The sequence below is a fragment of the Cynoglossus semilaevis genome, chromosome 7 (genome assembly GCF_000523025.1).
Source record: "Cynoglossus semilaevis isolate Cse_v1.0 chromosome 7, Cse_v1.0, whole genome shotgun sequence".
Taxonomy (NCBI): Eukaryota; Metazoa; Chordata; class Actinopteri; order Pleuronectiformes; family Cynoglossidae; genus Cynoglossus; species Cynoglossus semilaevis.
Window position 1 is genome coordinate 6973611 of NC_024313.1, and position 13744 is coordinate 6987354.

At 39.8% G+C, this 13744-nt stretch overlaps 1 protein-coding gene across 1 annotated transcript in view; it reads right to left on the reverse strand.

The window, feature by feature from the left end:
* The window catches only part of dll4 (delta-like 4 (Drosophila)), an 11853-nt gene extending 4995 nt beyond the window's left edge, over nt 1-6858 (reverse strand). Inside the window, exons 1-5 of the mRNA XM_008313129.3 lie at nt 5379-6858; nt 4967-5227; nt 4462-4519; nt 3548-3811; nt 1409-1469 (exon numbers count right to left, since the gene is read on the reverse strand). Of these exons, the coding sequence (XP_008311351.1) occupies nt 1409-1469; nt 3548-3811; nt 4462-4519; nt 4967-5227; nt 5379-5432 (698 nt within the window). The 5' untranslated portion in view covers nt 5433-6858. The remainder of the gene's footprint in view (nt 1-1408; nt 1470-3547; nt 3812-4461; nt 4520-4966; nt 5228-5378) is intronic.
* Between the last annotated feature and the right edge of the window lie 6886 nt (nt 6859-13744).

Consider the following 13744-nt stretch of genomic DNA (forward strand, 5'->3'; position numbering starts at 1 on the left):
CTCCCCTGAGCTGAACTTCAATAAGACCAAGTACAGGTCCAGACTTACTAATGATCATCTTCAAGCCATACTGAGGTTCTCAACTGCTTCCTCTCTCAAGCCAAATGTGGTTCAGATTTGTGAAAAGAAGCGCTGTCAAGTCTCTGGCAGCAAGGAGTAGGCAAGATGAGCCATGTTCAGAAGAACCGTTCATGATTTTCACTCAATGTTCCATTCATGTTCAAAACACTTCATGTTCAGAAGAAATCATTAAAACTGTTAATGTTTAACATTTGAGGACTTTTTTTTAAACTTTATTGTGGAATCCCTTATGCGGCCCACCCTCACCCAGACTCTGCCTCCAGCGGCCCCCAGGTAAATTGAGTTTGAGACCCCTGGTCTAGTGCCTTGGTTACTGTTGAGTTACTAATGGAATTGATACTTTAAACAGGTTTTTTAAAGAGTAAGCTATCAGTGATATTGTTTTTCCACCACCTTGTTACACTGCTGAACAAAGTTAATAACAAACATCGATGTTTGGGGAAAAATAAGTTTAATAATGATGTCACTGTTTCTACTATCTACAGGGGAAAGAAAAATAGAGCCACTTCAGAAACAACAGCAAAAACAGAGGTCAGTGTTGGAGGACAAACAACCACTGAGGCTAAGAGAAACAATAACAAGATAATACAAGTGTGAAATACTTTTTGGCAACAGCCCCCAAAATCAAAGTGCTTTATGTTTCACATGGATTTTCTTTTCAATCCCCACCACAACCTTGTCCAATCGTGAGATTGTGGGACCCGGGATGTACTTTTGAGTCTCCAGCACTTTCTGCTGAGTGAGCAGTGACATGAGACTTTTGTGTATCTACAGGCTCTAACCACCATAAATCCACCATTCCCACCACTAAAAGTGACCCAAATTGAGTCACTTTTATCGGTGGGAATGGTGGATTTATGTCTAAAACAAGGGCAAAGCAGGATTCAGGATGACTTTCCCATAGCATGTGGGCAAGTATGCGTGTATGAAATAAATGATCTTTGTTGTTGAGTGAGAGAGAGAGGGAATGTGACAGGCTAGTGACAGGAGAGGCAGCGAGGGAACATGGGAAGGATAGCAGGGATGCAGAAAGACAACAACAAGCTCAGGCTAATGTTTGGTTAATTTAGTTCCGTTTGGCCTCTTGTGATGAAAGACGTGAATAAAGGAAATCTGCTGTGAATTTGCAAACAATGAAATAAATACCCTGCTTTGATTATAAACTGTATATCTGTGCTGCATATAAACACACAATGTAGCAACACTTTGAATTACAGTTCATAGAAACAAATGACTGATTTCCACGCGAATGCAACTCATATTGCCCCCACGTGTGTTTTCTGCAGCTCAACATCTCCCTCGATATTGTATAATTATTTATACTTACACACACTCCCCAGGTCTGGAGCAGTTTCCATTCCCCTCACTGCAGCCCTCCAGACAGATCGCTGGAGCCAAAAAAAAAAAAAAGACAAACACACGTAAGTGCTGGGTAAAAAGAAAAAAATACCTTAACCTAAAGCCATACGCTGCGTGTGTGAAGAGCTTGAATTAATTGTTTCAATTTAATGATGCATTTTTGTCTCGTGTGTAGGCGATTAGCGTTCAGTTATTAAGTCTGGCAAGTATTTTGTCCTCAGTTCAATTTCCTTCCGCAAACAATAACCAACTATTTGAAATGTAATACAATGTGCGAATCAAATACTTAATAAAGGCCATGAACTTATTTTTTTTTTTTTTTTTTTTTACAGTTCATGAGTGGGGTTTTGGAGAAAGACAGACTAAAGCCATACAGATTTCCTGCACCACACCATCTTCTTTTTCATCAGCGAGAGAGAGAAAGAGAGAGAGAGAGAGAGAGAAGATTGTTGTTGCCTCATAGTAAATTACAATCCAGTTTAGACAGGGGAGAAAAACACTTACGCCAACACACACACACACACACATATATAAATACCATAAAGATATGTCTAATCAATCAAAAAAATATCCTGACCCTTGAGTAGTGCCTTGGTGGACACTCTAGGGGTCACAAGCTCCTTGTTGAAAACCTGTATAAAATGATTATTTTTAAAGAAACTACAGCTTCAGACCTTTTTTTTTCAGTAGGCAAATTACATGTCAACATGAACCTGTTTGCCCCCCCCCCCCAACCACCCCTCCGCAAGTGTACCGATCAGGGCTGCATATCAGGCGGCTGACGGTGAGCGGCCGGTTTAGCCCAGAACAGATGCTTGCTCTCAATAGCAGACAGCTGTCACTATTGTTGTTTGTGCTCTGTCACGGCCATATTTGCAGCTGCTCCTCCCGCGCGCTCAACAATGCTCGGTGGCGCGTGGCAGATAATAATGGCACGATTAACCCTGGCGCGTGCAGCCGCTCCTGCTCCTCACTCCACTCGGATTAGGTTACCGGGCATGCGCAATGGTACCCCCAAAGCTTCAAAAATACTATAACCTAATTAGGGTGTTTTTTTTTTGTTTGTTTTATAAATAATAATAATAAAAAAGGTCTAAGAGCAAATAGCAGCTGTGTTTGTATTCATTAGTTATTAGTTTCTGGTTTAATTAGCTTTATTTGTATAACAACAACTATGCCTGTCTAAAATTACACGTGTGTTACTGCAGTACCGTGCTTAAACCTTTCAAAAAATGTAAACCAAGCCCAAATGACAAGGCTTGTTTTAGCCGACGTATGGGAGTGTGAGACAGGGGAAATTATAGTGTCTGAAAGATATGTCCAATCTATCTTTCTCATGTATATTTTCTGTAGTCACCGACGATTGATGTGTCTGTAATTGCAACACGTGAGCCCATCTGGTTAGAATTTGGCGCCATGGTGGAAATAGCACATGCCAATTTCTCTTTCACCACCAAGTGACATGGATGACAGATCCGCTGTCACCCATGTGGTCTCATATTCAGCACATGGTAGCTATTACTCCCACGGTGCCTCCTTCCAATCTACTCTTTGATTAATTTGTTTTGGGGAAAAGGGCCCTTGGTTATTGTGGAGCCAAATGGCACCGGGCCCCCTCGTCGGCCCGTTCAGTGCTGTCCCAGCCATGGGACTGCTGGTTTGTGAGGCCAGGAGGGTTTGCACTAGTATAAAGTGTCTGTTGTGTCTGTCCCCATATTTAATGAGTGTTCACTAACCAAGAAGAAATTATACATCAGAATTATATGACTACAGATTATAAATGACAGAGAACGCCTAAAATACTTTGGCACCAACGTCTTGTCGGACTCAGATCTTGTGGCCTCAGTGATGATAACTTCATAACTATTCATCTCTAATTACATTCTCACAGCTCTCTCTCCTTTTCAGTCCCAAATCACAATGAAGAATAAATGTTAATGTCAAGAAATTAGAATCATAATGACCCCACACAGGTAGTAAAAATTAAAACGTTTGCATGATGGCAGCACAGTAAACACATGCAACAAAACTTAAACCAGAACACTCCCAACAGCAACATATGAGGAAAGCAAAAGTTGTGATAAATACAGTAATAAAAAGTTCTCACGTTCTTCACAGTATTTCCCCTTCCAGCCAGGTAGACAGGATAACTGACCATCCCTGGTGCAGGTGTAGTGGCCAAAACGATCATCTCTTGGGGAGCATTTTATCAAACAACTTTCTCCATAAAAACTCTCGTTGCAGATGAACCGGTATGAATATTTCAACTCTGTTTGCTTTCCACTCTGTGTATCCTGAGACCACTCAGTCCCAACACCCAGTTGTCTCTGAACGGCAAAAAAACTAATCAAAAAGTCTTGGTTGTTGGTATCTGAGAAAAGGAGAGAGACAAAGGAGGGGGCGGAGGTCAGAATTAGTGATTGTTATCCTTGTCACCTCATTATGGTTTCATGTTGAGACTGGTTTCATTAATGGCTGTGAGTTCAAACGTCATCTACTTCCACTTTAATAATCTGCCCTGCATAAAGCTGCATCCCTACAGTTAAGATGAAAGATAAACTCCAGTTGAAATTTCCTCTTTCTTTCTGTCAGCAAAACATTCTCAGGCTCAGTCCTGTCTTCCAAAGGGCGGAACAGAGTAAGGTGTAAAATACAGGAAGATGTAGTCAGGGGTTTTTGGCAGGAGCTGTGTATTCTCACCAGAGCCCACAGCTCTTTCCCACGCCAAAAATAAACCAGAGGAAGTTCAATTGTATTGGACATAAGAATGAAAAAGGTGTCCTGAAGTTCATAATAAAAGAATGAATAAGAATCAAAACCTGTCAAGTAGCAAACAAGCAGTAAACAAAAAGAGAGCCAGTGGGAATTTAAATATGATATTTTAAAATTTTGAGTTACTCGGCGATTTTTCTATTCAATTCTTTTGTGCATATGTACAAACGCTGTGAGAGCAGTCGCAAAAGCCTCATGTGTTAAATGTGCAGATGGAGCTCCCTCCTGTGGTAAAAATGTTGTACTTACCTACAGGTAGATTTTCATAAGGTGAATGTAAGGCTTCAATTATTAATGAAAATGACCCCTGAAGAAAAAAGAACAGTTGATGGTTAAAACATTATGATATATTTTATTTATTTATTTTAAAATATATATATATATATTTAGATTTACTTGCAATATGTGTTTAGAGGAATGCTGGCATGTTTTTTTTTGTCATGTTTAAAAGACTCGTTTATTATTATTTTTTTCTTTTAATTCAGTTACACAAGAGGCTAAGTGGAGAGGCGTTCTTTCATAATGAGTGTGGCTTTTGGATTTTTATTGATCGACATCGTCCGACCTGTTTATCCACTCAGTATTAATGGTGATTGATCAAATGAGCTGACCAATAAACGGTGCGCCCCCCAAATGCACAGCAGTACCCCGAAAACAGCAACAACAACAACAACATCAACAACAACAACAACAACAACAACAACAATGGCTGGGATTTGACTAAAACGTGGACGCTCGTGCCCAAGTCTCTTACCGGCCATCCAAAGTTGAAGGGTATCTGGATGGGTCTGGGTAAAGTGCCACTGTCCTTGGCGCTGAATGAGTTGCTCCCCAGCACTGGTGTCATTGTACTTCCAAAGACGCAGTCACCTGGTGAGACCACAGCTTGATAGTTCTTTAGGCAAATTCTAAAATAAGTCCTGCAGCTGGGTCTGCATGCGCTCCCGTTTGAAAGCAAACCTTTGTGATTTTTAAATTCGTGAAGATCGAGCTCAAAAACGCCAGAGCCAAACACCTAAAAGAGAAAGGGAGATCTTTTAAAAGCTAAAGTAATGTGTTGAATGATATAAATATAAAAACCTATAAAACAAGTAATAATATTCAAAATAAAAAAATGTTTCCATCTGCCATCTTCGTGGTTTGGTGATGACTGGTCCTTTTCGTACCTGTGTTATTAACGTGGTGCTGAATGCGATGGTAAAGGTGAACCAAGCTGCCATCCTTCTCTCTTCTCCAGGGCAGCGCGTCACCAGCCAAGAAGAGCAGAACCTCTCTATTCCAAAGTATTCACACCGAGGAACGCAAAATAAAAAAAAATAAAAAAAAATCTAAAGCAGAATATAAATCCTTCTTCACTCCCGGGGAGTTCTCCTGTAGCTCCTGGTTTCTGTGCGTCAAAAGCGTCCAAGAGAAAGCGCTTCCAATCGCCCAAGTTATCCAAAGGTGAGTGAAGACTAAAATCCACAGACGTGCGTCTGTCGGTCTGTCTCTCTGTCTGTCTGTCAGCAGGCGTCCTCTCCTTGCATGGTGCTGTACTCCACAACGGGCACTCCTCTGTGTGTGCGCGTCTCAGGGCTTGTTTTGGTGGTGAAGTCGGTGCGTCAGTGCGCCACGGACGTACATCACTCGTCTTATTACTAGTGAATGAACCGTCGTGAGTCTCCTCCCAGATATATAGACTTGCACGGCGCTGCTCATTACATAAACTGCCAGTCACCGAGTTGGCACCGCCCACTTCACGCAGTCAATCCCCTTCCCTTCCAACCCAACAACAATTATCCAGATTTAATACCCAGTGGCACGGTGCTGACTGACCACCATGGACACTGGGCGACTATTAACAAGAGGCAACATCTGTTGACTTATTTTTAGCGCACAATACGACGAATGAACGCACATTGTATGGACTCAGAACGTGAGGACAATGAAGGGCCACAGAAACTTCAGGGAAGCAGGATTTCAATCACCGTCTCACTCCATGCGCCCCTCTGCCCTGGTTCCACTCAATTGCTTATCTAATTGGCCGACAATGCGGCTGAGGAGCGTTGAGGACGGGGTTTTTGCAGAGCCTTTACTTTGAAATTTTCTGTACTACAACATAACAAACAAGGAGAACTGATTGGAGTGATTTCCAAGTACTGTTGACAATTGATGAGATAAACTTTTCTATTAATGTCCTTTATTTTATAAACAAATAAAATCAATTGAATACCAAGGAATATGTGATCGATTTTATTTTATAAAAATACACACAGAAATATTAGATGTGATATACTAAAATAATGAATATGTTATCAGGGATCCAAATAATCATTGCTGGAGTGAGAAATTACGCACGGTTTTGCAGACGCAGAGATTTCCAACTCCCATGTGTAGGTTATTGTGGGTGTGTTTAATCTTGATGTTGGCGTGTGCCGTTTCATGGCCACCCGTGCGTTTTAAGGTTCGGCAGCAGCGTGCCTCCTATTGTTGCTACGCGTGTCCCTCTATCGCCCTCATGCGGGTGTAACGTGCGGGACGCGAAAGCCATTCAGCTGTATGCAAATGCGCACACACGCGCGCGCGCACACACACCCCCTTCACATTAGAGCAGTTTTTTTTCTTTCTTTCTACCCAGATCGTCTGATTACAGCTCCATTCTATGGCCTTTGACAGCCATAACAGAAAGGACGCAGAGCACACGTTCATGGAGAGAGAGATAAAAGATTCTGTCTGACAGCCTGAAAATGACTGTGGTGGTCAAGACAAACTAAGGAAATGACCGTTTATACCTATATTAGTTGATAGTTGATGAAAATGTAAAGTTTGGAATCCTGTAAATACAAAACACCGCCCCCCCAAACCCAGATTATTCACCTCATCATGAACATCCAAGCATGTACAGTCACATTTTCAGCCACCATTTACTATAAAATATATATTTAAAAATATTAACCTACACAATTCCAATAACTCAGTTGAGTAATTCAAATAGTTCTTTTATTACATTCCTTATTATTCCTTATTACCTGTTGTACCTTCATGAGTGGATGGATTAAAGAATTGATGAATGGATTATGACACTGTGTCAAATAAGAGCCTGTTGATAGTAAACATCAGCAACGTCACATAAATGGTTGCTTCCATTGTGATGCAGGTGAATGTCACCAATGGCCCGATATCAATCACAGGTTGTAGCCAATCATATTCATGCTCTTTAATTTTGCTATTCTTTTTCTCCTTAAATATTGCTGTCACCTGCTGACATAACAAATAACATTTTATTGATGATAATTCATGGTTTATGTAGGATGTGCACTCAAAAACAGAATGAAAATTATTTTTATATACTGTATATTTTCAGGCAAAAGAAATAAAAAATCAAGGAAGAAAAGTAAGCAGAAATAGATCAGTGATTGTGATTGGTGGTGGCGATCTGTTATTCGATCCTGCATGTCTTTCTGATTGACCATCTGGTGGGAGACTGGGAGACTGATGCAGCGTTTTCATGTCGTCTGTTCACGGCGGGGACAAGCCAGTTTTCTCCAACCTGTTAATCTGAATTCTGCTCGGCATTAGTTGTGGATTTGTCGAAAAGAACTACAGTAATCCAGGTATAACGCTCAGAGAGATGTGTTATTTCACACTGGGTGGCTCCTTATTACATCACAGAACTTAGTGCTGTACAGTTTTTCAATAATGTTTTCATAGTTAGCATGACAACAAGACAATAATTTGTGCCTTAGACAAAGCTGTAAAACAGTAGCCAATAGATAGCCCCGAAGCTAAACCTCTAAATTGTCTATAAGTTATATTCAATCCTCACTCCTTTTCAAATATGCATTTACATTTGTTTTTTTTAAATATCTGATCTATTTGTTTTATTGTGGTTTTCATTTTCGAAATAAACCTAAATCAAATCAAAAATAAAAGATTAATAAATACAGCACCCAAAATGCAGACTTTAGTTTTTATACAATTGTCATTAAGTTTTTACTTTTCTTCACATCAATTTTGCAAATATTATTTTTTACATTAGCAGTTACTATCGTGGTCATTAAAACCTAATTCATTTACATTAAACATTAAAATACAGTCAGTATTAGTGAGTAAATACACCTGTAGCTGTTGCAGATAATTATTTATTGCAGTAGCATTGGCTCTCGTTCTGATCATTGTTATAAGTTAAAATGTGTTTGAACTACAGTAGTTGTACAAATCAAGTTTTGCTCTTAAACCGACACACTCTTTAGAAAGCTGTACTAAAATGGATAATGACTTCGCTGGAGAACAATCATGTCCTATTTAGCTTGAACTCTGCGTGATCTTTGGATGTTTGTTCCCTTTTGTGTGGGAGCTGTGCAGTGCCGGGAGTGAAAATGGAGAGCGTCTATATTTATTCGCCGTTCGTATCAGCCAGACGTAGTGGATTGGTCGAGTGCTTGTCATATTGACACACCTGTTGTGTCTCCAATGGGTCCACAGAGACACAAAAGCGTTGGATCAGCGGGCCTGTATGACATGTCTGTATGTCCTCGGATGCTTATTCTGCTACATGTTGACGCTGCACTGTTCATGATTCTTTGCGATTTAATGAACTGATGTTTCGCCTCGATTTCACAGTCAACAAACAAACGGTGGTGCACAGCAACAAAACAATTCATTTGCACTTATACATTTTTTTTCTCCCACTGGATAAGTGATTTGTGTTGTTGATGTGGTTTTTGATAATGGCTCCTAATGGTGAGTTTAACCCAGGCTTTTATAACGTCAGGTTATCATAAAGCAGCCATAAATAGGTGGATCTTCTGCTTTATAGTAGGTTGAACAGGTGAGAGAAGCTGATAACAGAGGACTGGGTTCACTCTGGGCAACAGTCATCTGTGTGTAATGTGTGTAAAGATCAAACATACACACTGGATTACCGTATATCACCATTTATAACACACTGTCATAGGATGTTAAACAATTCTTCCAAACAATCAGAGCACTTTTTTTTTTATTTTTTATTTTGTGACTTCCTTTTAGGTATTTTTATACTTTTCTTTAGCTGGTTTTACACGGCATGGTTTTAGTTTCCTTATGTGTTTTTGTTTTTAAATAACACCTTTTTATATTTTTGACTAGCTTTTCAAAAAAGTTTTGCTTCTTTTTCTTTTTTTTTCAATATGTATCTTTAAATGTTATTGAAACATTTGTCTTTCTTTTTCCTTTAATTAATCTTAATATTGCAATCCCTACAACAACTATAGGACATCACATCCCTATCTGTGACAGACACAAGAGCTATATTTTCTCCAAATTGCTTTCTTCATGGCAACATTACAAGCTTTTCTCAAAAAAATTCCAGAGCCAAGTGCAAATATTTCTCGTGCATTTTGCTTGGAAACTTCATTCACTTCCGACATGTGGAATTGACTCTGAGAGGGAGGCACTTAGTTTCATTGGGTTATTGATGAAACATTTTCCTGAGCAGCACAAAATCAAAAATGTATTGAATCCAAATGCATGTTGCAGGATGTCTGCAGTCAGAAATGTTTCCAAAAGAGGAGCGGAGGGAGAGCTGAAGCTGCCGGAGCCGCTGTCAACAAAAGCTTTCTGTGGTTTTATTTATAACACGCCTCCCTGAAAAAGCATTGTATTATGGCACTCTCGTGTAATGCCAGACAACAACTGGAGCTTACAACAAACCAAGTGCTCTGGTGCGGCTCATACCAAGGCTATTTGGACCCATTCACTAAACCACAGACTGGGACCTAGCATATATTAAGATGTAGCATCAAAGCTCTTTGCTTTCCACCAACACAGCAGGCTCCGACTGATCTGACGCTAGTTCAGGCTCAAGTCCCATCCTAAGGCTTTGATGTTAGCATCTGTGTGTGTCTGAATTTGTACGTGGGAGTTTTGGGAGCTGAAGAAAGCATCTTGTCTCATCTGCTTCTGTCTGTCCCTCATCCAGATAGAATGCTCATGGATTTTCCTCAGTACACCTCAGACAGTTGTGCCTGTGTGAATGATTTTTCCCACCAGTTGTTTGTGGAGATTTTGAGGGATGACAGTGGACAAAGCCACTGGTACTTTTTTTCACCATTCTGGCCTGTTGTCATAACCAAACTGTGACATTTGGACTATAAAGTATAAACAATTAGGGTTTGTTGGTCAGACAGCAGATGTGAGAAAATCTATTGTTGTCCTCAGACAGGATGGGAAGAATGCTGCTACAATAAAATAAAAAAGAGGCAAAAACACAAGCATGACATCAGCTTCTCATTTACTCAACTGTATTTTATCATCTGAAAATAAAATGTGAAAGACCGCGTGTGAAAAAAAAATGCATCAAACATATTTTTCTTTCTGCTGAAAAGTAAAGACCCTGCTGTCCTTAGGTTACAGGTGGATTCATCTAAAACCCTGACGGTTTTATACTGTCTCACTGTCTTTAGTGTCTTAAGCTGAAGACTTGATCTGGACACGTGCTGCATAAAAGTAATAGAAGCACATTGGATTAAATAGATTTAGGGCTGACTTTATGGGAATATGACAGCAGACAGAGCTGGTGCTAAAAAGCTTGTGTGCGTGAAGTCGGTCATTTTTATCTGATCCTGTTAAGCTGGCTGATGGACCACCTGTTATATTGATCAGGAGGACAGAGCCATATTTGCTCTCACAGTGCAGCTTATGTTTGAAGTCCAGCTGGGCTTCATCGTAAAAAAAGTATTGTAAGTGGTTTGAAGTGAGGGAAGGTCAATATGTCGCAGCAGATTGACGGTGACGTCGGCAGTAAGTCGAGAGGAGGACTGCAAATTTATCAGCTGCTTTTCAGTAGAACAGACTATTGGTTCAGACCCCAGATCAGTTCAGTCGGTTGTCACGACACCTGACAAAGTTGACACGAGCCAATCACACAGCTTCTTTACACTTTTCATTTACTGCATTAGCAGATGAAGGAAACTGTCTAAAGAGGTTAAAGGGTTAAGGGTCAAATCCTGAAATTTGGAACAGTTTCATTGTATTTCCATTAAACATTCTTAGATGGAGTCTTTTATTACTGCTGGAATAAGGAGTTGGCAATTATTAAAACAACTGTTATTCCTGTGTTCACTGATCTGTTTGGCCAGTATAAAAGCCTTGATGTTTTCCCCATCTTCTGTTTTGGAACTTTCTTTTCCTTTCTCTGACTTTTTGGGTGTTTACTGCAAACAGCATTGTACCAGCACTGACCTGGCCTTTTGACGAGGACACTGGCAACAAGAGCCAGCAGGTCTGTTTAGCTGAGCTGTGAATTCAGCGAAGATGATGTTGTCATTAAAGCTTTCACCTTTTCTGAGAAGCTCATTATCTGGAAGGAGTTAACAAGTTCAAACCTCAGGCTGCTGAGTGCCAACTAAGTACTAAAAGCTTTTGTAGATGATGGAAAAAAAACATGTAAAAGATGAACAAGAAAAGTTCAATTATTGCAGGAGGTTCTGAGCATGTCGCAGTAACAAGATAAAAAATAAAAAAACTAAATATGATCTGTTTATGATTTACATAATGAAATACTTTCAGGACTTTCTCAAAATACTAGGTCTTTTCTCAGGTCAACATTAATATCAATATGATGTTTTCTATAGGATTCAAGATGGAGGAAATATTCAGGTTTTCTTGAAGGTAGTTCTTCCCTAGTGTCATCATTAAATAACCATCACTTATGTCTAAAATTTTTCAGGAACCAAATTCTCCAAAAAGAAACACCAGCAGTTACAGCCGATCTTCTTGCAGTAAGGCAAAAACACTAACCGTTCTTCCACCACTCTGTCCTACTTGTTATTGTGGTCATCTTACACCAAAGACCAAACCAAACCGTAACAAAACACATTACTGAGGTTTGCTTTTAATTTTTCTTTGTTTCCAATCTCACATCCAGTTAACTGGTCTACTTTTGCCTGAACTGACCAGAACTGAATTGTCTGAAAAAAACAATTTGTATTCAAAGAGTGTGACTGATGTGTTACCTTCATTTACACCCCTGAACATCATCTGTATTCTTTTTTTATTAAATTAAAGAATTATATTCCAAATATTCTATTTTGTTGGACAGCCTGAACAGATTGGCCACAGAATGATGAACATGTGATGAACTATAGGTCGGTGTGCATCGTGGAATTGATCCAGAAATCAAAAACACATGTAACGATTACTGACCCGATGTCAGGGTGTATAGATTGTGTAAATTTGCTGCCTTCCCCGCACTTTGCAACTCTTGTAGCCATGGAAACACTGGCTATATATGCTAAATATAGTGACAACAGCTCCTGAAATGCATAAAGCTCCGCTTGTCATTCATCACAGAGGCTCTTCATTATGCACTCAGACAAATGGAAGGCCTCACACAGAGCTCTGATAATGAATGTTCGACATGTTTTTGAAGCAAGGAAGTCCATGTCTCCGAGACAAGAGCAGCAACAAACCCTGCACTTTAACATTTGTTTTAAAATATAAATGTAAGATGACTGGGCTGATTCAGATATTTAATTGAAGACTCTAAATGATTGGTGCTGTAAATGTGCGTGTTTGGGAGTGAGAGTGAAGAGGGTGTAAACAGTCTTTCCAAAGCCTTAACAACAATGAGATTAGTGTCAGTTGGCAGCATTAATCCCAAAAGTCCCCCTGTGGGCAAAGGAGATCAGACAGAGTGGAGCTGCAGTGACTTACTCAAAAATGGATTAATCACATACATCTAGTCTGGGATGTGCCTTTTTGCCTTATATGTAAAATAAGACAATACGCTGATGCAATGGTGCCCAAAGCAACATTTGGAACCTTTTCTTACCAGTGTTTTTGTGTTATGGACACGATTTGTAGTTGGGTTAAATGATTCTGCATTTTATGCATGATTTCTATGCACAGTTATGAACATAACCTAAAAAAAGAGACTAGAATAGAAAACAGGCCACAGCCCATTACATTAATTTAGATGTTGATGCAGTGAATACAAATAGAGGTACTGCTGAATGTAAGTATTTCAGTGGAGGGGAAAGGAGACAGGGGTTGTGTGTTTCTTTACCATTATTTCTGCAGCACTGCATTTGTAAATAGAACTATTGTCAACTGCTCCTTGTCAAAACATTCACAGCAAAATATAGGCAAAATAACGCAACATTATAAAAGATTATTGAAGTAACTAAACTAATCAAATTTCCAAAAAGCAGCTCAAAAGTTGCTCAAAACATCAAGAAAGCATTTTGAAATGCAATAAATAAAAAAGGGGGCAATATTAGGTAATATTATTATTGCAACCTTTGCGGAACTCTAACCTGCCCTGCTCTTTTGGCCGAGCTGCCCCCTCCGCCCCTTCAGCCCCCCAGCTCCCATCCTCTCCCCTTTTCTGCAAAGCTGGTACGATCGAAAGCTTGGCGGTTTGTTTTCTTAGGAAAGGAGAATATCCTCTGAGGTCAAGTCAAACAGGATGTTAGAGTGTGGTCCTTCACTCCTATTGGCTCTTTGTAGTAAAAGCTCTCAGTGTGTGTGTCTGTGTGTGAGCGCACATCTGAAATGCCATGTCTAAAAACCA